Source organism: Piliocolobus tephrosceles, chromosome 1 (genome assembly GCF_002776525.5).
Source record: "Piliocolobus tephrosceles isolate RC106 chromosome 1, ASM277652v3, whole genome shotgun sequence".
Lineage (NCBI taxonomy): Eukaryota > Metazoa > Chordata > Mammalia > Primates > Cercopithecidae > Piliocolobus > Piliocolobus tephrosceles.
Genome location: NC_045434.1, coordinates 170,541,757 through 170,562,874, shown reverse-complemented (window position 1 = coordinate 170,562,874; position 21,118 = coordinate 170,541,757). Strand labels below are relative to the sequence as shown.

Sequence of the window (21,118 nt, the reverse complement as noted above, 5' to 3'; positions counted from 1 at the left end):
CTCCAGTCCACAGTGCAGGCGGATGGTGATGCAGTCCACGTAATACTTGTGTATTACGTACACAAGTACCCTTGATTGTTGACAGAAGCTCTCCTAAGATGAAGGGGCAAAGCCTTCTTCAAGGGTGTGTGGTCCAACAGCCTCAGAGGCATGGGGCCAAATCTGGTCCTCTATTATGAGCTGAAGAAGGTCACCTAAGTGCATATGTCTCCTCCATAGAAATGGCAACCCAGAAAATCATGTGGGATATTTAACTATTACACATTATGAACCTTCAAGAAATTCCAGTCGTCTTTGTCCTGGCCATAGATCATATCTGTAGAGGGCTGAGGTAGGCTCTAGAAAAGGGGCTCATTGTGCTCACATTCCCCATTGGCACCTGATTCCATGTATTGATTATTGGGGGTGGGAGAATCATGACTTCATTGTGAGCACACAGGCGAGGCAACTCCAGCTCAGACCTGGAGTCCAGATGCTTGTAGGACCTGAGTTGGCTTTAAATATTTATTTAAATAAAAGGAATTGTATTTCCTGTTTGTACTTAAGCACTTGCTCTTCTTTTGCACAGTATTTGTAATTGTGTTCTGTGTTAGGCGTGCTGCTGCAAAACAATAAAAACAGGACACTGAGAGCCAGAAAAAGCCCCACAAGATATTATTAAATATTATGATTGTATATAGAGAATATTTAGTTTTATCTACATACTTATAATTTCTGTTGCTCTTCATTCTGTGCAGCTCCTACCACCTTCCATCAGGCATTGTTTATGCCTAGAAAAGAATACTTTTTAGAATTTTATTTAATGAGCATCTACTGATAGCAGATTCTGGTTTTGTTAATCTGGAAATGAGTTTATTTCATCTTAATTCTTAAAGGATTTATTTCAATGAATTATAAATTGACAGTTATTCTCTTTTAGCCGTTAAATATCATACTGTATTGTCTCCTGGTTCTCATTGTTTCTTTTGAGAGCCTAGCTTAATTTAATTTTTTTTTTTTTTTTTTTTTTGGAAATGGAGTCTTGCTCTATTGCCCAGGCTGGGGTGCAGTGGCGCGACCTTGGCTCACTGCAAGCTCCGCCTCCCAGGTTCATGCCATCCTCCTGCCTCAGCCTCCCAAGTAGCTGGGACTACAGGCACCTGCCACTACAGGCACCTGCCACCACGCCTGGCTAATTTTTTGTGTATTTTTATTAGAGACAGGGTTTCACCGTGTTAGCCAGGACAGTCTCAATCTCCTGACCTCGTGATCCACCGCCTCGGCCTCCCAAAGTGCTGGGATTACAGGCATGAGCCACCACTCCCGGCCTAATTGTTGTTTCTTTAAAAGTAACCTGGCCTTTTTTCTCCCTGACTGTTTTAAAGGTATTTCCTATCTTTGGTTTGCAGTAATTTTTACTGAGATGTGCCCAACTTGTGGATTTCTTTGATTTATCTTGCTTGGGATTCCTAGGACTTCTGAATGTCTTTAATCAGTTTTGGAAAATTCTCAGCCAGATAGTGCTTCTGTGCCACGCTCTCTTTTGTCTTCTTCTGGGGTTCCAATCACATGTGTGTTATATTTTCTCATACTCTGTGTTGCTTACCCTTTCTTCTGTATTTTCTATCTCTTTGACTTACTGTCTTTTGTTCTGATGGGTTTCTTCTAACTGCTCCCAGTTCTGTAATTGTCTCTTTAGTTGCACTTAATCTGCTGTTAAACTCATCTATTGAATTCTTAATTTTGATTATTTGTCACTTCTGGAATTTATATTTGATTTGATTATTTTATAAATCTAAGTGAAAAAAAAAAAACCCTAAAAATAAAAAAGGAAAAAATTACATCATTTATACAATAATCTGGAGCTCCTGTTGATCTATTTCTATTGTCTTTTGGTTCTCATTTATGTGTGATTTTTGTCTCCAAAAGTGTCTCCATTTATGTGTACTTGGTCATCTTTGCTTATGTGCTAGACATTGTATTTTAAAAATTATTTATGTAAATTTAATTTAGCAGCTAAGATGATGTTATCTTCCTACAGAAAAGATTTTCATTTGCTTTTGCTAGTAGATGCCTGGAGTCACTAACAATCAGGCGTCAAGATTTTTCTGGGTCACTTATATGACCAAGCAATTGTTTTAATTCTAGTTTATCACTACTCCCCCAGAGAAGCTGTTTGGGGTCCCAACTAGAACATGGACTGTTTACCAGAGCTCCCATTGTTGGTGGGTCCTGGCTTCCAACTTTTGGCCTGAAAAGGCTTGTGAGTTTTTGTTTTGTTTTGTTTTGTTTTTAGTTTTAATTTTATTTATTTATTTATTTTGAGACAGAGTCGCCCTCTGTTGTCCAGGCTGGAGTGCAGTGGCACGATCTCGGCTCACTGCAACCTCCATCTCCCCAGTTCAAGTGATTCTCCTGCCTCAGCCTCCTGAGTAACTAGGATTACAGGGACCCACCACCATGCCTGGCTAATTTTTGTATTTTTAGTAGAGATGGGGTTTCACCATGTTGGCCAGGCTGGTCGTGAACTCCTGACCTCAGGTGATCCGCCTGCCTCAGCCTCCCAAAATGCCAGGATTACAGGCATGAGCCACTGCACCCAGCTGGTTTTTTTTTTTTTTGTTCTTAAATTAAAGAAGTTTTAGGTTCACAGCAAAATTGAACAGAAAGTAGAGTTCTCATGTGCTGACTTCCTCCACACATTGACAAGCTTTTAAGTGCATTGTCCAGTGTGCAATTCCTCTCCTGTAATTTGCAACGCCTCCATGAGAAGTATCCCTAAATACAAGGTTTATCTTCTAGATTCTTTGTCTTCTCCCAGATCTTGGCTTGGTAATTCTTTATTACCTTGTTGGTTTGTGATGCCTTCAGCCAGTTGTTTTTTAAAAATCAGTCTAGCTTTTCTAGTTGTTCTCAGTGGGAATGTTGGTCTGAACTATGTAGCCTGCTATTATTGAACACAATTATTCCCTTTCTTATAAATTGTTGCAAGTAGATTGCATATCTGTAAAAGATAGCTGAACCTATTAAGGAAATGGTACAACTAAAAACCTTTTCTGTTAGCCATCATAGTTTTAAAATTGTACTTTCAAATATGGAGATATATTATAGAAATTAAACTTTTAATTTTAATGTATAATCTTTTATTCCAGCTCGTGATGCTGATGAGCGAGAGAAGTGGATCCATGCCTTAGAAGAAACGATTCTTCGACATACTCTTCAGCTTCAAGTAAGGGTCTTTACATGGCTTCCAGATAGTTCATTAGTTGTTGCTTTCTTTTTTTGTCTGTTTTCTGTTTGTTTGTTTGTTTTTTAATAACTGTGATGTGATATAATAGGAACTTATAATTTCTGAGTTGTTTATTTTTCCTTTACAGTGTTATAGTATATAGTAAAGTTATACTCATTTATTTTCTCCTGCTTTCTGCAGGGTAAAATACTGATTTTGTCTAGAAACAAGACAGTGCAAGACAATGCTGAAAGTGAAATTCTATGTTAAAATATGCCAGATTCATTTTAAAAATTTAATATCTGTAGTCAGTTATCGATACAACCAAATTACATAATTATGCATGATAATAGGTAAGTGCTGAGAAGTTCACCTCATTTTCTTGTTAAAGGATTTGGCTATTACCATATGTGTCAGTTAGTACTCTTTCATATGGTAGTGAAAGAAAACTCAACCCAAACTGATTCATTAAGAAGAAAGTAAATCTGGTTAGATGTGGTTTGAATTAGGTAATTCATGTCATGAGGACTCAGATCTCCCATTTCTATTTCTAGGTTCCACTTCTTTTGCATTGGCTTCATTTTCGGATAGGTTCTCCCTTGGTAGTGGTAAGGTGGTCGTAGCAATGTTAGCCTCACATTTTTGGAACTGAGTCCCTAGGAGGCTATTCTTTCTAGATCTTAATAGGAGCAACACAGTTATTGCTGATCACCTTAGCTTTGGCCGTGTGTCGAATCCTGACCAATCACAATTTCACAGTCATAGATTCTACCTTGGAGCTGCGATGTTACTGGCCTCACTAGAAACACATTGCTGATAGGGTGGAAGGTGTGTTCATCCTACCCCACCCCACCCACACCAAAGTCAGAATAGGGAAAAACAGATTTTGGGTGACATGCAACTAATGTCTGCCGTACTACACTGAAGATACTTTTCTATGTTTATTCTCCAATGAAAGAGCTTATATTTGTGGCACATAGGGGATTTTGTTTTATTTTAGTTTAGAAAATTTAATTGTAGAAAACATGTTTTATAACCCTTTCTACTTTGTTCTACATCAGGAATTGACTTGTTTAGATAAGGTGGCATAGGGTATCTTAGGCCCTACAAAATAGTAAACCCCCCATCACTTGAAAGTGTTCAAGTAGAAGCTTTGAAAACATTATTCAAGGATGTGGTTATTAAGGGACTTTAAGAAATGAATATGAAATTAAAGTAGGAAATCTTTAGCTACTCTACGAGTTATGCTTTTTAAAAGCAATTTGTAATTACTGTAGATTTCTTTTAAATTTAGGCAGTTTCATACATGACTATAGCATCATTTTAGCAAATTGTGATCCTGTAAGAGGAGGAGAAGTGTTTTTTATTTGTTTGTTTGTTTTTTGTTTTCTTGAGACAGAGTCTCACTTTGTCCCCCAGAAAGTAAATCTAGTTAGATGTGGTTTGTCTCGGCTCACTGCAACCTCCACCTCCTGGGTTCAAGCAATTCTCCTGCCTCAGCCACCACACCTGGCCTAAGAGGGGAGGATAAGTGTTTTAATGATCATATTAGACTGAATGTGGCAGATGAGATTTCCCCCCCATGGTTGGTTAGACTGACAATTCAATATTCAACAAGAGCCACCTGCCCTTGGAGGCATTTCTGCCATTATACCCCTATGTAAACCTTCTAGAGTGCTATTGCTTACTTGCTTTCCTTCAAATGAGTTTTTTCATTTCTGGCCTCCACATTCTTGTGTGTGATGTCTTTTCTCTGTGAAATGTCTTCTACCCTTTTCTTCAAAGCCTAGTTTAGAACTGACCTCTTCGACAAACTCTCTGCCGACTGGCCTTTCCTTCCCCAGTCCCCCAAGTTCAAAATGATCTCTTTCCTTTGAATACTACAGTATTTGCACAATTCACTAACTCCTTATCATATTCTTCTTGTTTATCTGTTGTCAGCTGATGTTGACATCATAAGTTCAGGTTCCTAACTAGATCCAATATTGGAGTTTTTCAGCTTTTGCTAAGAGAGCTTGTATGTTTTTTGGAATAATGGGAAGAAAAAGATAATTTTGAGAAGTCTTAGACTTTTAATAACTTTAATATTTAAAAGTACATGTAATACAAGAGGTTTTTTCCCTAAACTTCATGCATAGAGAAGATAGGACATTTAGAAATATAGAATTAATGTTCATTTGACTGGCAAAAGATTATCTTCTCAGAGGTAGCGAAGTGTGGTAAAGAACTTCGCTCTAGAGCCAGAATGTCTGTGTTTGTATCCCAGAGCCCACCACTTATATTTAACCATTAACATTCATCTTACGGTCTCTGAGTTTCAGTGGCCTCATCTATAAAATGGGGATAATTAGAGTACCTACTTCATAGAGTTGTTTTAGTGATTAAATAAACTAATGTAAACTTGCTAGAACTTGATAGACTAACATTAGATGAGAACTGGTGGAAATAATGCCTGACTATAGTAAGAACTTGGTAAATGTTAGTTGCCATTAACTAACACAACTACTGTACCTACCATTCCCTCTGCCAGTGCCTGGTATTCAGTAGCACTCAGTAAATGTTAGTTAAATGAAGAAATAATTGAAGGAATGAATGAACAAACGGTTGATGTAGAGATTGCTTGTTTATTGAATATTTTGAGATGTATAACATACTGTCTGTTAGGAACTGTGGGATGGGCATTCACAGAGCTGTCTTCCAAAGGGGTATAGGAGAGGAGACGCAGTGATCTCAGCAACCTACCTTTAAAACATATCCTAATATCTACTGCCATGTTAGGTTCTCTTCTTTTGCTTTTTAAAAAAATTTTTTTTCACAGAAGTCTTATGTGTATTCCCCCGGCCCACTTCAGTTTAAAGATAAGGAAGCTCCTACTACATAGTCTAATTCTTGACCTCATGATATTTATATGTCCTTTTTTTGTTTGTTTGTTTGTTTTTTGAGACAGAGTCTTACTCGTTGCAGTGGCACAATCACAGCTCACTGCAACCTCTGCCTCCCCTGCACAAGTGATCCACCCACCTCAGCCTCCTGAGTAGCTGGGACTACAGGCATGCACCACCACGCCTGGCTAATTTTTGTATTTTTTTGTAGAGATGGGGTTTTGCCATGTTGGCCAGGCTGGTCTCGAACTCCTGGGCTCAAGCCATCTGCCCACCTTGGTCTCTGAGAGTGCTGAGATTATAGGCATGAGCCACCATGCCTAGCCATGTTCCCTTTTTCATTGAACTTTATCTCTTCTTTAGCCATTAAACTCCACTGCATTGGTCTTGTCATTACTAAGAGCTAAACCACCTGTAAAATACTAAGTTAAAAAGTGTTTTCTTTGACAACAGTTTTCTTATCTTCATCTTCTTCTGTCACTTTACATCTGAACTTTTCTTCTCTCATTTTGGTCTGACCCCTACTTCTCCGTTTTTCCTGGCCATTTAATACTTCCTTGTTTTGCTCATCCCATTTCCCAATGGAGACCTTCTGGTCTGCTGCTTTATCATTGCTTTTGTTAGAAGACATACAAATGGCAAGGAGGTGTATGAAAAGGTGCCTAATATCATTGATCATCAGAGAAATGTAGACCAAAACTACAATGAGATATCATTTCATCCCAGTTAAAATGGCTTCTTTTTTCCCCCAAAAGACAGGCAATAACAAAATGCTGGTGAGGATGTGGAGTAAAGGGAACCCTCATACTCTATTGGTAGGAATGTAAATTAGTACAGCCACTGTGGAGAACAGTTTTGAAGGTTCCTCAAAAAACTAAAAATAGAGCTACCACATAATCCAGTAATCCCACTGCTAGGTATAGATCCAAAAGAAAGGCAGTCAATATAGGGAAGAGATACCTGCACACCCAGGTTTATTGCAGCACTATTCACGACAGCCAAGATTTGGAAGCAACCTAGGTGTCCATCAACAGATGAATGGATAAATAAAACGTGGTACATAAACACAATGGAGTACTATTCAGCTGTGAAAAAGAATGAAATCCTGTCATTTGCAATCCTGTCTTGAATAGAACTGGAGGTCATTATGTTAAGTGAAGTAAGACAGGTACAAACTTCAAATGTTCTCACTTCTTTGTGGGAGCTAAAAATTAAAACAATCGAACTTCATGGAACTACAGAATAGAATTATGGTTACCAGAGACTGGAAGGGTAGTTGGGCATATAAGTGTGGGGGGAGTGGGGATGGTTAATGGGTACAAAAAAAATAGAACAAATAAGATCTACCTGATAACACAACAGGGTGACTATAGTTAACAATAATTATACATTTAAAAATAACTAGAAGAATATAATTAGATTATAACACAAAAGATAAATGCTTGAGGTGATGGATATCTGTCTACCCTGATGTGATTATTACTTATTTCATGCCTATATCAAAATATTTTATACTCCAAAAAATATATACCTGCTATGTACCCACAAAAATTTAAAAATATATATATTGTTTCTGCTATCACCTTTAGAATTTCTTGACTGGATAGTTCGTCTGTATACCATTCTGGTCTTCATTCCCCAGGGCCCCTGTTATCTGGTTTTTCTGCTTATAGAACTGTTAGAGGTCATAAAAGCAAGATGGTTGTATCTATCACAACTTTTGTCTGACTTTTTAACTGGATATCTGTTACGATTTAATAGTCATCTTATTGACTTCTTGTTGGTTTCCAATTGAATCCTCACAGTGGAATTTTTTCATTGTATTCAGAAGCCTGTTCCCTTCTTCATAAATCAAGGCTTTCTTCTTCAACAGTTCGTAGTGACTTCACCTATACTTTATTTCTCTGCTTTGAATATTTCAAAGAAAAAATATTCTTGCTCTTTCCCAAGGTTAACACTATGTACATTCACTTGACCACATGATGTTTTCTTGGAGATTGTGACCTAATTCCATTGCCCTTCAGCAGCCCCCACCATTTTCATGGATTCAGCTAAACCTTCTGTAAGATGACTCTTCCCCCCGCCAAATCTTTGTATCTCTTTTGATATGTAGCTTTAGTCCTACTTTTTTTCCTTTTGGATTTTGACAGTTAGATGTCTCCCTGGAATTCCATTTCAGCATGGCTAAGACTGAGCTTGTCTTCTCTTTCCTCCCCAAAGCAAATTGTAATTAGGGTAGACTGAAGATGACAGAAGGAAACTAAGATCTTCTTCGTCCTTTCAACTTCTATGGAAGCTGAGTTCCAGTAGTCATTCTAAATTTGTTGTGTGTCAGCTTATGGTATCTTTTCATGTCTTTACATTCAGCCAAAGAGAAAGTTCCTTGAAGGGGATACCAGAGGGTGTGCTGTGCTTCTTAATCCCGTCTTTCTTAACCAGTAAGAGGCATTCAGTAGATATCTGATGATACTGATTAATAGAGGAGAACTTTTCAGATTTTTTTTTTAACCCTAGTAAGCTTTAGTACAAACTAAATGCTGAGAGATTATCAAGTAAGGGATTGATCACCACAAGAAGACTCAGGATGTTACATCCTATAGTTTTATAGTATCCTATATTGTACAAAATAAAATGAATTATAGCAGCTTATCTGGATGTCATACAGGTATAAAAATCAGTTTTATAAACTTGGGTAAATTGGGGCCCATTTTAGAAAAACTCTTGCAGGCTGCGAATGCCAATATATAAATAAAGTATTATATCATAATATTATTTAATGTGGGCAAACATAAAGCCAGGTATAAATTTCTTAGGTTTAAAATCTAATAGAACTATATATCCAAAAGAAAATTTCAAGTTAAACATAATACAAAGCAATACAATCTAAATTAACATTAATTTAATGTGATAAATGTTATTGCCTTGCTAAAAGTGGGTCACTACTTACAATGTGCAAATGGTACTCACTGTTAGGATGTAGATTCGTTTAAATTATGGCATGTACACTACCATGTGGAACATGGTGATGTGTTCTCTGTTCTAACTACTGGGAAGCCTTCCTTGGCATAGCACATGCCATGGGGTCAGTTGGCTTTAACTTCACATAGATATGCCATTTACTTGGTCAGTGTCACTTCTGTGACAAGTAGTATGTTGTGCCAATTTGATTATAAGTACAAATATGGGCAATGAAGTAACTTGGTTTCAAGGTTGTTACTAAGCTGAGTAACTGTGTGGCTATACTAATTTTTATAAGCTATTAGAAATGAAAACACAGGAGATTGTTGTAGAGACTTTAGATTCAGGTTTGAAGATGCTCATGCAGATGTTTAATTGAGTTGTATAGACCTTTATGTTTCTTTTCTTTTCTTTCTTTTTTTTTTTTTTTTTGAGATGGAGTCTCGCTGTGTCGCCCATGCTGGAGTGCAATGGTGCGATCTTGGCTCACTGCAACCTCTGCCTCCCGGGTTCAAGCAATTCTCCCGCCTCAGCCTCCCTAGTAGCTGGGATTATAGGTGTGCACCACCATGCCTGGCTAATTTTTTGTATTTTAGTAGAAACAGGGTTTCACCACGTTGTCAAGATGGTCTCGATCTCCTGACCTCATGATCCGCCCACCTCAGCCTCCCAAAGTGCTGGGATTACAGGCGTGAACCACCGCCCCTGGCTGACCTTTATGTTTCTTAACTTTATGCTATACTTGAGTTGATATTTCACAAATTTAAATGGTTTCTATATTATTCTTTGCACTAAAAAAGTGGGCATTAATTGTCCTCATATGTATTGTTTTTGTAGCTACTTCATGTAGATTTTATTTTTGGTGATTATCAAAGTGGAATTTTATTTATTTGTTTGTTTGTTTGTTTATTTTGAGACAGAGTCTCATTCTGTTGCCCAGGCTAGAGTACAGTGGTGCAATCTCAGCTCACTGCAGCCTCAACCTCCCAGGCTCAAGCAGTCCTCTCGCCTCAGCCTTCTAAGTAGCTGGGACTACAGGCATGCACCACCACACCCGGCTAGTTTTTTGTATTTTCAGTAGAGACAGGGTTTTACCCTATTGGCCAGGCTGGTCTTGAACTCCTGGCCTCAAGTGATCCACCTGCCTCAGCCTCCCAAAGTGTTGGGATTACAGGCATGAGCTACCACACCTGGCTCAAATTGGAATTTCATTGGTACTGCCTGTAATTTTATGTTAATTTTTTTTTTTTTTTTTTGCCATCACTAGCTTTTATCTAAAGCCCCTAGAGAGAAAGGCCATGATACCTTGTATACAAGGGTATAAGAGTATACAAGGCAACGGGGAGGGCTGAAGGGAACAGGGTGGGCTAGAATAAGCCTGATTAGAAATACTATTGAGTCTGTGGGTAAAACATTATTATACGAAAAGGAGATGTGGTTTTAGAATGGCGCAATTATTTTTGCACCAGCCTAATAGAATTACAAGTCATTATCAATGGAGACATTGTGAAACCTTTTTTTTTTTTTTTTCCAAAAGAACTATCAGGTATGATAATTACATGTCTGCCCAACTTTCGTTATAGACTAACATAACTTAGTTGTATTTAAGGTACAATTTAGGAGAGTTGCTGAAAAATTAATCTTTAGTATTGAGATGCCTTGATTCTACCCTCAGTAGCTATAATGGCTTTTGTGTCTGAGTAGACTAATAAAAATCTTTTGAGCATTTTTCTTGACTGTTAAACTACTTCACTGAAGATTAGCTTTTTGATCATCCATTTTAATTTCATAATATATAAGGATCTGTTTATCACAACTGTATTGTTTTTCCCTGGCCTTGTTAGATAATATTTTCATATCATGTGGGAAAATGGGTATATTTTTTCTCCCTCGAAGTCCTCTATTTCCCAAAGGAAATGGTTGCAATATAGATGCGTCACCTCTTCCACAGCAGATGTGTCACCTCTTCCACAGGTAAAGTAAAATGGAGAAGTAGCCAGTAAAATAGTATATGCTCAATTTGGAACATTTAGAGCATACAGGAAAGTTATTTATTTGGTAAATATTTTTTAAGCACTTACTGTGTTTCATGCATTATACTAGTTGTAGAGGATATAATTGAATACAACTACACGTAGCCCTTGACTTTATGGAACTAGTCTAGTATAAAGATTTAACATTGCCTGGCATGGTGAGTCACGCCAGTAATCCCAGCACTTTGGGAGGCCAAGGTAGGATTGCTTGAGGCCAGAAGTGAAAAAGAAAGAAAGAGAGAGAGAGAGAGAGTGGGAGGGAGGGGGGAGGGAAGGAAGAGAAAGAAAGAAAGAAGAAGGAAGGAAAGGAGGGAAGGAAGGAAGGAAGGATTGATTTAGTTAGACAACAGAAAGCAGTTTCACTCATCTTGTGGCAAGGAGTTATGTATTTCTAATCAAATTTGGCAACTCAAGCATTTTCAATAAAATCTACATGTTTTTTCAGAATAAAGTGACCAATGCAGAATGTTACTTGTAAAAATCAGAGCAATAGTTGCTACCTAAAATAATTTTGAAAATTAAGTGGTACTGAAAGGCTCATATAGCAAAAATATGGCCTTCTGTCATTGTACTTTCCTGCTCCTCAGACTCACCATTTTCAACATTTTTTTAGTAGTTTATTTTGCCATTTCATAGCATAGTACCTGACATTTTATTCAACAGACATTTATTAAGTACCTAATACATGCCATTCCTTGTTTGAAGGGATGCTAAGCATACAGTGGTGAACAAGGCATTGTGGGGTTGTATAGAGGGTATTCATTCCTAACCTTGAACCAAATGTTTCTTTCTGTTGGATAATGTATTAAAAATTGCAAACAGTTTACAAACTTTTGGAACAATGGTGGCCTTGATCATAAAGTAGGAACTGCCTCTACCGTATGTATGCTAGGTGGTGTATTTGTGACATCTGGCTAATGTTTCTACATGAAAATTGGCTGACTTTAGTTTTGAGACTTCTGGGAACCAGTCAGGCAAAATAGTAAAACTGTATATCCTGTTTCCAAGAGTTGTCTTTTAAGGTTATCTGCTTCATTCATTTGGTCTGACTTGCTAGGCAAATGCCTAGGGTAAATATGATTTGATTAACTAACAACAACAGCAACAACAACAGTTTTATTTTTTTAGAGCAGTTTTAAGTTCACAGCAAAATTGAGCAGAATGTACAGAGATTTTCCCTATACCCTCCCCTACTATCAACATCCCCCACCAGAGTGGTTTGTTACAATTAATGAACCTACATCGACACATCATTATCACTCAAGGTCCATAGTTTACATTAGAGCCCACTCTTGGTGTTGTGTATGGGTTTGGACGATTTTACAATGACATTTACCACCATTATAGTGCCATACATAGTAATTTTGCTACCCTAGAAATCCACTGTGCTCCACCTGTTCCTCCTTCCCTCTGCCCTCATCCCTGACAACCACTGAACTTTTTAATGTCTCCATAGTTTTGCCTTTTCCAGAATGTCATATCATTGGAATCACACAGTATGCAGTCTTTTCAAATGGGCTTCTTTCCCTTAGTAATAGGCATTTAAGTTTCTTCCTCATCTCTTTTCATGACTTGATGGCTCATTTCTTTCCCTCCCTCCTTTCTTCCCTCCCTTCCTTCCTTCCTCTTCTTTCCTCTTTCCTCTTTCTTCTTTCTTCCTTTTTTAAGAGACAAGGTATCTCACTCTATTGCCCAGGCTGGAGTGCAGTGGCACAATCATAGCTCATTGCAGCCTCGAACTCCTGGGCTCAAGTGATCCTCCTGCCTTAGCCTCTTGAGTCGCTGGGATCACAGGCTCCAGATATTTTAGTGCTGAATAATATTTCATTATCTGGATGTACCACCTATCCATTCACCTACTGAAGAATATCTTGGTGGCTTCTAAATTTTGGCAACTATGAGTGAAATTGCTATAAACATTGTATACAAGTTTTTATGTGGCTGTATGTTGTCAGCTCCCTTGGGCAAATAGCAAGGAGTGCCTTTGTTGGATCATATAGTAAACATGTCTTTAGTTTTGTACAGAATTCTAGGTTGGTATTTTTTTCTCTGTCAGTCCTTTATTTTATTTGGAGACAGCCTTACTGTGTCACTCAGGCTGGAGTACAGTGGCGCCAGCCATCTGGGCTCACTGAAACCTCCGCCTCTCAGGTTCAAGCGATTGTTCCTTGGCCTGCCGAGTAGCTGGTATTACAGGAGTGCGCCACCACACCTGCTAATTTTTGTATTTTTAGTAGAGACAGGGTTTTGCCATGTTGCCCAGGCTGGTCTCAAACTCCTGACCTCAAGTGCTTCACCCACCTCAGCCTCCCCAAATCCTGGGATTACAGGCCTGAGCTACCGTGCCTGGCCTCTCAGTACTTTAAATAAATATTTCATTCCACTTTTCTTTCTTTTTTTCTTTTCTTTTTGAGATAGAGTCTCACTCTGTCACCCGGACTGGAGTGCAGTGGCGCAATCTCAGCTCACTGCAACCTCCACCTCCTGGGTTCAAGCGATTCTCCTGCCTCAGCCTCCCAAATAGCTGAGATTACAGGCGCCCACCACCATGCCCAGCTAATTTTTTGTATTTGTAGTAGAGACAGGGTTCCACCATGTTGGCCAGGCTGATCTCGAACTCCTGACCTTGTGATTCGCCTACCTCAGCCTCCCAAATTGCTGGGATTACAGGCATGAGCTACCATGCCCAGCCCACTCTTCTTGCTTACATAATTTCTGAGGAAATGTCAGATGTAATTTTTATTTTTGCTTCTCTATAGGCAAGTTGAGTTGTTTTCCCCCTCTAGCTTCTCTCGGGATTTTTTTCTTCATCTTTGATTTTCAGTAGTTTGAAAATTATTTGCCCAGGTGTCGGAGTTTTTTTGTTTGTTTGTTTTTGTTTTCTCAGGTGTGACTCCAGAAAGGATCTAAAGAGGAGCTTTACAATCTCTTCTCTGGGGTTTGTGGAGACTTCCTTAACCCTTCTGTGTTAGCCCCTTAAAGCCCTGCGTCAACCTTGAAAGGGCACAGGAAAGGGTAGTCTATGCCATTTTTATGCCATTTATCCTGCTTGGTGTTTTCTGAGCTTTCTTCATCTGTGGTTTGATGTCTCACATTAATTTGTAGAAATTCTGTCATTGTTTCAAATTTTTCTTCACTTCTTTTCGGTTTCTTCTTCTGGTGTTCCCCTTATGCTTTTGTAGTTCTCCTACAGTTGTTGGATATTTTGTTCCAGGCTTTTTTCCCCTTTGCTTCTCAGTTTTGTAGGTGTCTGTTGAGATACTCTCAAGCGCAGATATTCTTTCCTCAGCTTTGTCTAGTTTACTAATAAGCCCATTAAAGGCATTCTTCATTTCTGTTACAGTCTTTTTGATCAGTAGCATTTTTTTTCATTCTTTCCTGAAATTTCTGTCTTTCTGCTTACATTGCCCATCTGTTCTTGCATAGTTTCTACTTTGTCCATTAGAGTTCTTAGGATATTTATCATAACTATTTCAAATTTCTGGTTTAACAATTCCAACATCCCTGCAACATCCAAGTCTAGTTTCAATGCTTGCTCTGTCTCTTCCAGCTCCGTTTTTTCCTATTTAGTATGTCTTATCATTTTTTCTTGATAGCCAGACATGATGCATTAGGTAACAGGAACTTCTGTGAGTGGACCTTTAGTAATGTGGTGGTAAGGTGTGCATGGAGGGGAAACATTTTCAGTCTGTTAGTGAACTTTTGTCAGCTTCACATGTGCATCCCAAGTTCTACAGTAGGGCTAGTAGAGGACTGAAGTTGGGTATATAGTAAATACCTTCTCCTACAAAGAAGCCTAGAGGGGACGCATTAGGGGATTTTTTTCCCCTAGTATTCACTGTGATGACCCTTATTGAGCTCCTGGAGGTAAAACTCACAAAACTGGTTCTCCTCCCTGCCGATATTGCTACGTGTCCCTGGAATTTATATCTTTCAGACTTGCCTGTACTGAGCTTCCACCAGTTTGTCAAATACAGATCACGTTTCTCTACCACCCGTGCAGTTGAAAACCCACATACAACTTTTGACTCCCCCAGAGCTTAACTACTCACAGCCTGCTATTGACTGGAAGCCTTGCCAATAACATAAACAGTTGATTAATACATATTTTATACGTTTTCTGTATTGTATATTGTATTTTTACAATAAAATAAGAGAAAGATGTTATTAAGAAAATCATAAGGAAGATAAAATATATTTACTGTTCATCAAGTGGTTCCCATGGGTGCTGGTTCCCATGGAGATTGCCCCTTGTGAGTTTTTGCTCAGGGAAGTTGTGATTCTCTAAATTTGCCTGTTGGTCTCCTAATTTGGGAGGTATCCGTTTCCCCTGTGACCTCACTTCTCTTACAGATTTAAGAGGAGTTGTTGATTTTTCAGTTTGTTCAGTGTTTTACATGTTGTTAGAACACAGTGGTACTTCCAAGCTTCTTAACATGCCAGATCAGAAATCTGAAGTCTCACCTGATTTGGCTTTTTATATTTTTTCTTCTTTTTTTCTTACATTGCTACCAAAAGCAGTTTTCATCTATGTCTGGGATGACATTAGAGCAGAATGTGATTTCTAGGTAAACATTATTGGGCTCCCTAGCAGAGATATTTTTGAAAGTAGTATTTGAATTCTATATAATTAAAATTTTATTTTCATCTTAATAGGTATAGGTAATAGGCATGGCCTATGTTTTTGCTCGACAGACTAAAATAGTAATTTAATCACCTAATAGCCTTAGTTATATAGTTGAAAGATGAGTTGAAAATCTGATTCATGGGTTGGAAATCACCTGTCACATATGAGTTTTAGGCGTTGGTCACTTTGTTTTGAAACAGCTTTGGGGTTTTTTCCTTTTTCAACTCATAATAGCCTTTAACAGCTTTTAGTTTGTTTCTGTTTTTTAACAACTTGAGTTGTCAAATTTGATTATAGCTTCTTGGTACAAGATGGGTAAATTTGCTTTGTGTTGTGTAATTTTTATTTTAAATGCTACATCTTTTATGAACACTAACTTTATACTAAGATTAGGAAAATGAGAACTGCATGTCTGCAACAAATAGCTATCTGTAGTATTAAATTGTGAAAATGTAGACTTTGGATTGGAGCTGGGATCTCTTAATATGTAATTGTAACATAGAGTAAATAAGTATTTTGTCCCTTGTAGGGTCAAACAGTACAGTACACAGGCAGAATTAGAGATGTAGGGCCTTTTTTTTTTTTTTTCTTTTTTCCCCCCTGGCTTAGAGAACCGTTTAATCAGCTAATACGGAATTAAGTCCCTAGGGCTGCCCAGGCACAACATTAACTGTTAGAAAAGCAGCTATTAAAGGAAAATTTAAAAGAGTATTAGTGAAGGTTAAATACTGACCATGGACATCTGGCAAAATTGATGTTTTTTTCCCCCCTCCACCACTGTTTATAGTTTATTGTTATTTATCAGAGAATTAATGTGTATTTTCAGAATCTGTTACCATAAGAAATCCATTTGAGGACTTAGTATACGCCAGAAGTTCTACTAAATAATGATGATATAGTGCTGAACAGAATTAGATAGTATCCTCACTTCGTTAAGCTTACAGTCTAGTGGTATAGATTAACATTAATCAAATAATAACACAAATAGAAAGCAGAGCATTGGTTCATGGGATTGACATGAGAAGCATGAAGCAAGTTCCCAGGTGATGGAAAATACTTTTATTTCTTAATTGTGGTGGTTACAAGTGTGCATATGTTTATGAAAACATATGGTACATTTAAAATGGATACATTTTATCACATGTAAATTTTATGACTCAATAAAGTTAATTAAAAAGAATAACTCAGGTAAGGTGGTGTGTGCGCTTGTAGTCCAGCTATTCCTGAGGCAGGAAGATCACTTGAGCCCAGGAGTTTGAGTTCAGCATGGGCAACATGAGACCTGTGAGACCTTGTCTCTAAAAAAATTTAAATAAATAACTAAGATAAATGTAAAATTACAGCTGTAGTAAGTTCCACAAAGGAGAGTTACATGGGCTATGACGATGTATAGAACTGACATTGGCAGGGAGAAAATGATGATGAGCAGAAGTAAATAAGTGAAGTGTGGGGACTGATGTCAAGGGGACAGTATAAAAGAAGTAACAGCATGTGCCAAGGCCCTAAAATTGGAAAGTCCTTGGCAAATTAAAGGAGTTTGAAAAAGGCCATTGTGTGCAAAGCAGAAAATAGGTACTACAAGGTAAAAGATGGAGCTAAGAGGTAGGTAAGGCTAAACCTTGTCAGCCATTGTTAAATACTGAATTGTATCCTAAGCACAACTCAGTGGAAAGCAGTTAAAGTTCTTTAATTGGGGGAGGCAATGAAGGGGTAATAAAATTGGTTATAGAAATACTGCTCTGGCCATAGTGTTGAGAATGAATTAGAGTAGCCAGAATAGATTCAAGAAGACTTTAGTAAGATTATTCCAACAGGCCAGGATAGGGCGGTGGCAATGGAGAGAGATGGACAGAATGGAGTGTATTTAGGAGGTAAAAATGACAGAACTTGGTGATGCACTGAATGTGGAATGGGGGAGGTGTCTAGGAGGGCTGCTAGGTTTATGGTTTGCATATTAGGGTGGATGATAGTGCTTTCATTTACTGAGACAGTGAGCCCTGGCAGAGGACCCAGCTTTTAGAGTGGGTAGGGGGAAGGGGAGAGTGCCTCTGTTGTTGGGCATTTTGAAGTGATTTACATAAAACAAACTGAAGGTATCTTTAACACTGTGTCCAGCAGGTTAGCATATTTATTCAGCAAGCATTGCGCCTTTTTTTTGTTTGTTTTTGGAGTCCTTCAACTCCTGGCCTCGGATCCCTCCGCTTTCCCCCACCCCTCCCAGCCTCCGCCTCCCTAAGGGCTGGGATTACAGGAGTGAGCCACGGCGCCCGGCCAGCATCGCTGTTTGTGCCGTGTGCCCTATGCTAGGTCTTGCAGTGGGTACCAGTAGAGCCATAAAAGTTCAAAAGATAATTGGACGTTTAGTAGGTATAAGAAAAACCAGCAAGAGTGGAAAAGGAGCTGGTCCTCCAGATCAATAAGTTAATCACTTATGTCTGTGAGTCCCTGCATTTTGGGGGATTCTCTGTCGAGGTCCTGTAAGTCCAAACTTTTGATATAATTTGCAGTTTGCGCCATTTGGATTCCTGAAGCATCTTTACAAGCCACCTACATTCCTTATGGAGCTGTGGCACAACAGAAAGCCCACGATGCCTCACCGGATTAATAAAAACATAGGCGCTCACGCTTTTGTTTACTGATACAGTATCTCCTCCTCCCCTCACTCCCTCAACACCCACGCGACACAACTTTCCGGAAGTAAGCAAAATCCGTTATCAAAATGAAACTCCGGGGCCCAGGCTCCACAGCTGCCATAAACTAGATGGCACGTTAGAAGCCGGTGGGTGTAGGTGAGGCACGCTGGCGCCCGCGGGCCCTTCTCCAGTCGCCACCCGGAGCCAAGCTGAGCTTCCCAGAGCGCAACCTCCCTTTCCCCCAGCAGCGCCGGCGCCGCATAAGCCGCGTGTCCCCAGGCGCACTGCCCCAAGGTAAGCCCCCGCCCCCCGCGGAGGCGGCTGGGTCTCGGGTCTGGGCGGGGCCCTCCGTATGCCCTCTGGCCGCTGCGCACCCCTCCCGCGAGCTGCCGGCGCCGTCGGCCTCTCCACCCAAAACTGGCCCAACCGCCAATCGTCGGCCTCACCTCCTACAGCAGGTGACCCATGGCCAATCGCCAGGGGTCTCTTTGCCAGGAGCCGCCAGGGCCAGCCAATCGGGGTGGCCTCTCCGCGGGGGAGGGGACCGGGAAGGGGTAGGGGGTGAAGGGGGTGTCCCGGGGGACGGGCTGAACCTCAGTCAGGACCGCCTGCGCCGCAGTCCGGGAATCCGGTCGAGGGGGGCAAGAAAAAGGGGTGCCCGGGAGCGGTCCCCGGCTCCCTCCCCTGGAGGCACAGAGGGCGGGGGCCTTGGCGAATGGCTTTCTTGCTGGCCACTTGCGGAGTGAGTAGACCCCGAGGGTCTGGGAGAGGGGCCGGCCCCTACCCCTGAGTCCCCGGGGTCCCGGCCGCCTGCCCCGGGCCAGGCAGGAGCGCGAATGTCGTGCTTACCCAGCCTCCTCCCCGCTGTCCCCTGGGGTGAGTAGGACGACGTGGCTGCCCGGGCCCCTCTTCCTGGGGAACTCTCCTCACTTCCTCAGCCTAGATGGAGTGGAGGCTGAGGCCAGGGCCTCCACTTCCACCAAGAGAGCATTCGCCCCCAAATCAGACTTTGGAGGAGGTCTCTTTTTTTCTATTCATTTTTGTGGAACTCTGTCTTCCTTTTGAAAGCTGTCTCAGAATATGATTTTAAGCAGAGAAGTTAAGCTTTCTTTTATGTGAAAGCTTAATTTTGACCAGTTGCCCGTTAATAGACTCTCCAGTTGCAGGCCAAGTGTTTTTTTGGTGGTGGTTTATTTTTGGCACTGTGTTCGTGCCTGGCCCTGTATTTTTTGTGTATAAAGTAATTACGGATACTATTGTTTTCGAGTATGTGTGTCGGGAAGGAGGTGATTTTATGCTTTTTGGGTAGCTTGTGCAAAAATGCTGAAAACTTTGGTTTATTTTTATGGGGTTCTCAGCCCAGCCGAGTTATGGAAAGTTGAGTATAATTAATGGACTAGGAAGCATAGTTGAATAATGCACTTTTTGCTGACCGTTCATACAGTATTATAAGTATTTGTTATGAAAGGTTGAGAGATGTATTAAGAAAACTAGCTTTTGCTAATTTGAAGTAATACTTTGTTTTGCTTTTTGATTAAACTGTTTACTTTTAGCTGTATTAAGGAAGATAAAAAAATCAAGTAATTCCTAGTTTCTCAATGGAGAAGCTGGAAGCATCTTAGTTTAAAAATTTTTACAGTGAACGTTAAAACTGGAAATTCTCACGCAGTTATGTATGAATAATCTATCTTGAACACTGCCTGTATTGAACTAAGCAGGTGATGAAGGCCTTTAATGAATACTGTTAGCATCTGTCATTTATTTTTACTTTAAATGTTGTATTGTTTTACTTTTTTTGTTTTTTTTAAATGTACAGCCCGACAAGAGACAACCTAAATAAAAATACCGTATTACCTTTCCTAGTTCAGGGAAGGTGTATGATTAAAAATCAGATTTGGGCCAGGCGTCGTGGCTCAGACCTGTAATCCCAACACTTTCGGAGGCTGAGGCAGGAGAATTGCTTGAGCCCAGGAGCTGGAGACCAGCCTGGGCAACAAAGCCAGAACCCTCCCCCCGCCCCTGCCCCAATAAAATTTTCAAAATGAGTTGAGCATGGTGGTGTGCACCTGTAGTCCCAGCTGCTTGGGAAGCTGAGGTGGGAGGATCCCTTGAGCCCAGGAGTTTGAGGTTGCGGTGAGCTGTGATGGCACTGCTGCACTCTAGCCTGGATGACAGAGAGCAAGACTCTGTCTCAAAAAAAAAAAAAAAAAAAAAAAAAAAAAAAAATGGCGGGCGCAGTGGCTCATGCCTGCCTGTAATCCCAGCACTTTGGGAGGCCGAGGCGGGCGGATCACTTAAGGTCAGGGGTTCGAGACCAGCCTGGCCAACATGATGAAACCCCGTCTCTACTAAAAACACAAAAATTAGCCGGGCGTGGTGGCGGGCGCCTGTAGCCCCAGCTACTTGGGAGGCTCAGGCAAGAGAATCGCTTAAACCTGGGGGGTGGAGCTTGCAGTGAGCCGAGATCGCGCCACTGCACTCCATCCTGGCAACAGCAAAACTCTGTCTCCAAAAAAAAAAAAAAAAAAAAACTCTTAAAGAAAAAAACAGATTTGTAGTCTGATTTGAGAGCTTAAATGAGAAACAAGGAAGATAACAGACAAGTTGCATCTGTTTCCAAAGTGCCCTGAGTTTGGCTTTGACAGAGATGAAGTTGTATTTGGAAGTGCCCTTCGGTAAATAGGAGGCTGCAAAAGGCTGTCTACTGGTCACGTTCATTTTGGTATTTCTGAAGTTCTATGATACTTTTTTTTTTTTTTTTTTTTTTTTTTTTTTTT

At 40.0% G+C, this 21,118-nt stretch overlaps 1 protein-coding gene and 1 non-coding gene across 11 annotated transcripts in view; one reads left to right on the top strand and one right to left on the bottom strand.

Moving 5' to 3' along the window:
• Window positions 1-21,118, top strand: part of OSBPL9 (oxysterol binding protein like 9) — a 167,941-nt gene that overhangs the window by 88,520 nt on the left and 58,303 nt on the right. For 5 of the 10 annotated variants that reach the window (XM_023188787.2, XM_023188779.2, XM_023188822.2 and 2 more), the window contains one exon: window positions 3,132-3,208. In XM_023188787.2, the coding sequence (XP_023044555.2) occupies window positions 3,132-3,208 (77 nt within the window). Of the gene's footprint in view, window positions 1-3,131; window positions 3,209-18,452; window positions 18,636-18,887; window positions 19,218-21,118 lie in introns of those variants that run through there. The other 5 variants (XM_023188835.2, XM_023188832.2, XM_023188812.2 and 2 more) reach the window with 5 other exon arrangements.
• Window positions 13,967-14,088, bottom strand: LOC111524082. The gene has a single exon (XR_002725692.1). It is a non-coding gene; the product is annotated as a small nucleolar RNA SNORA26 (small nucleolar RNA).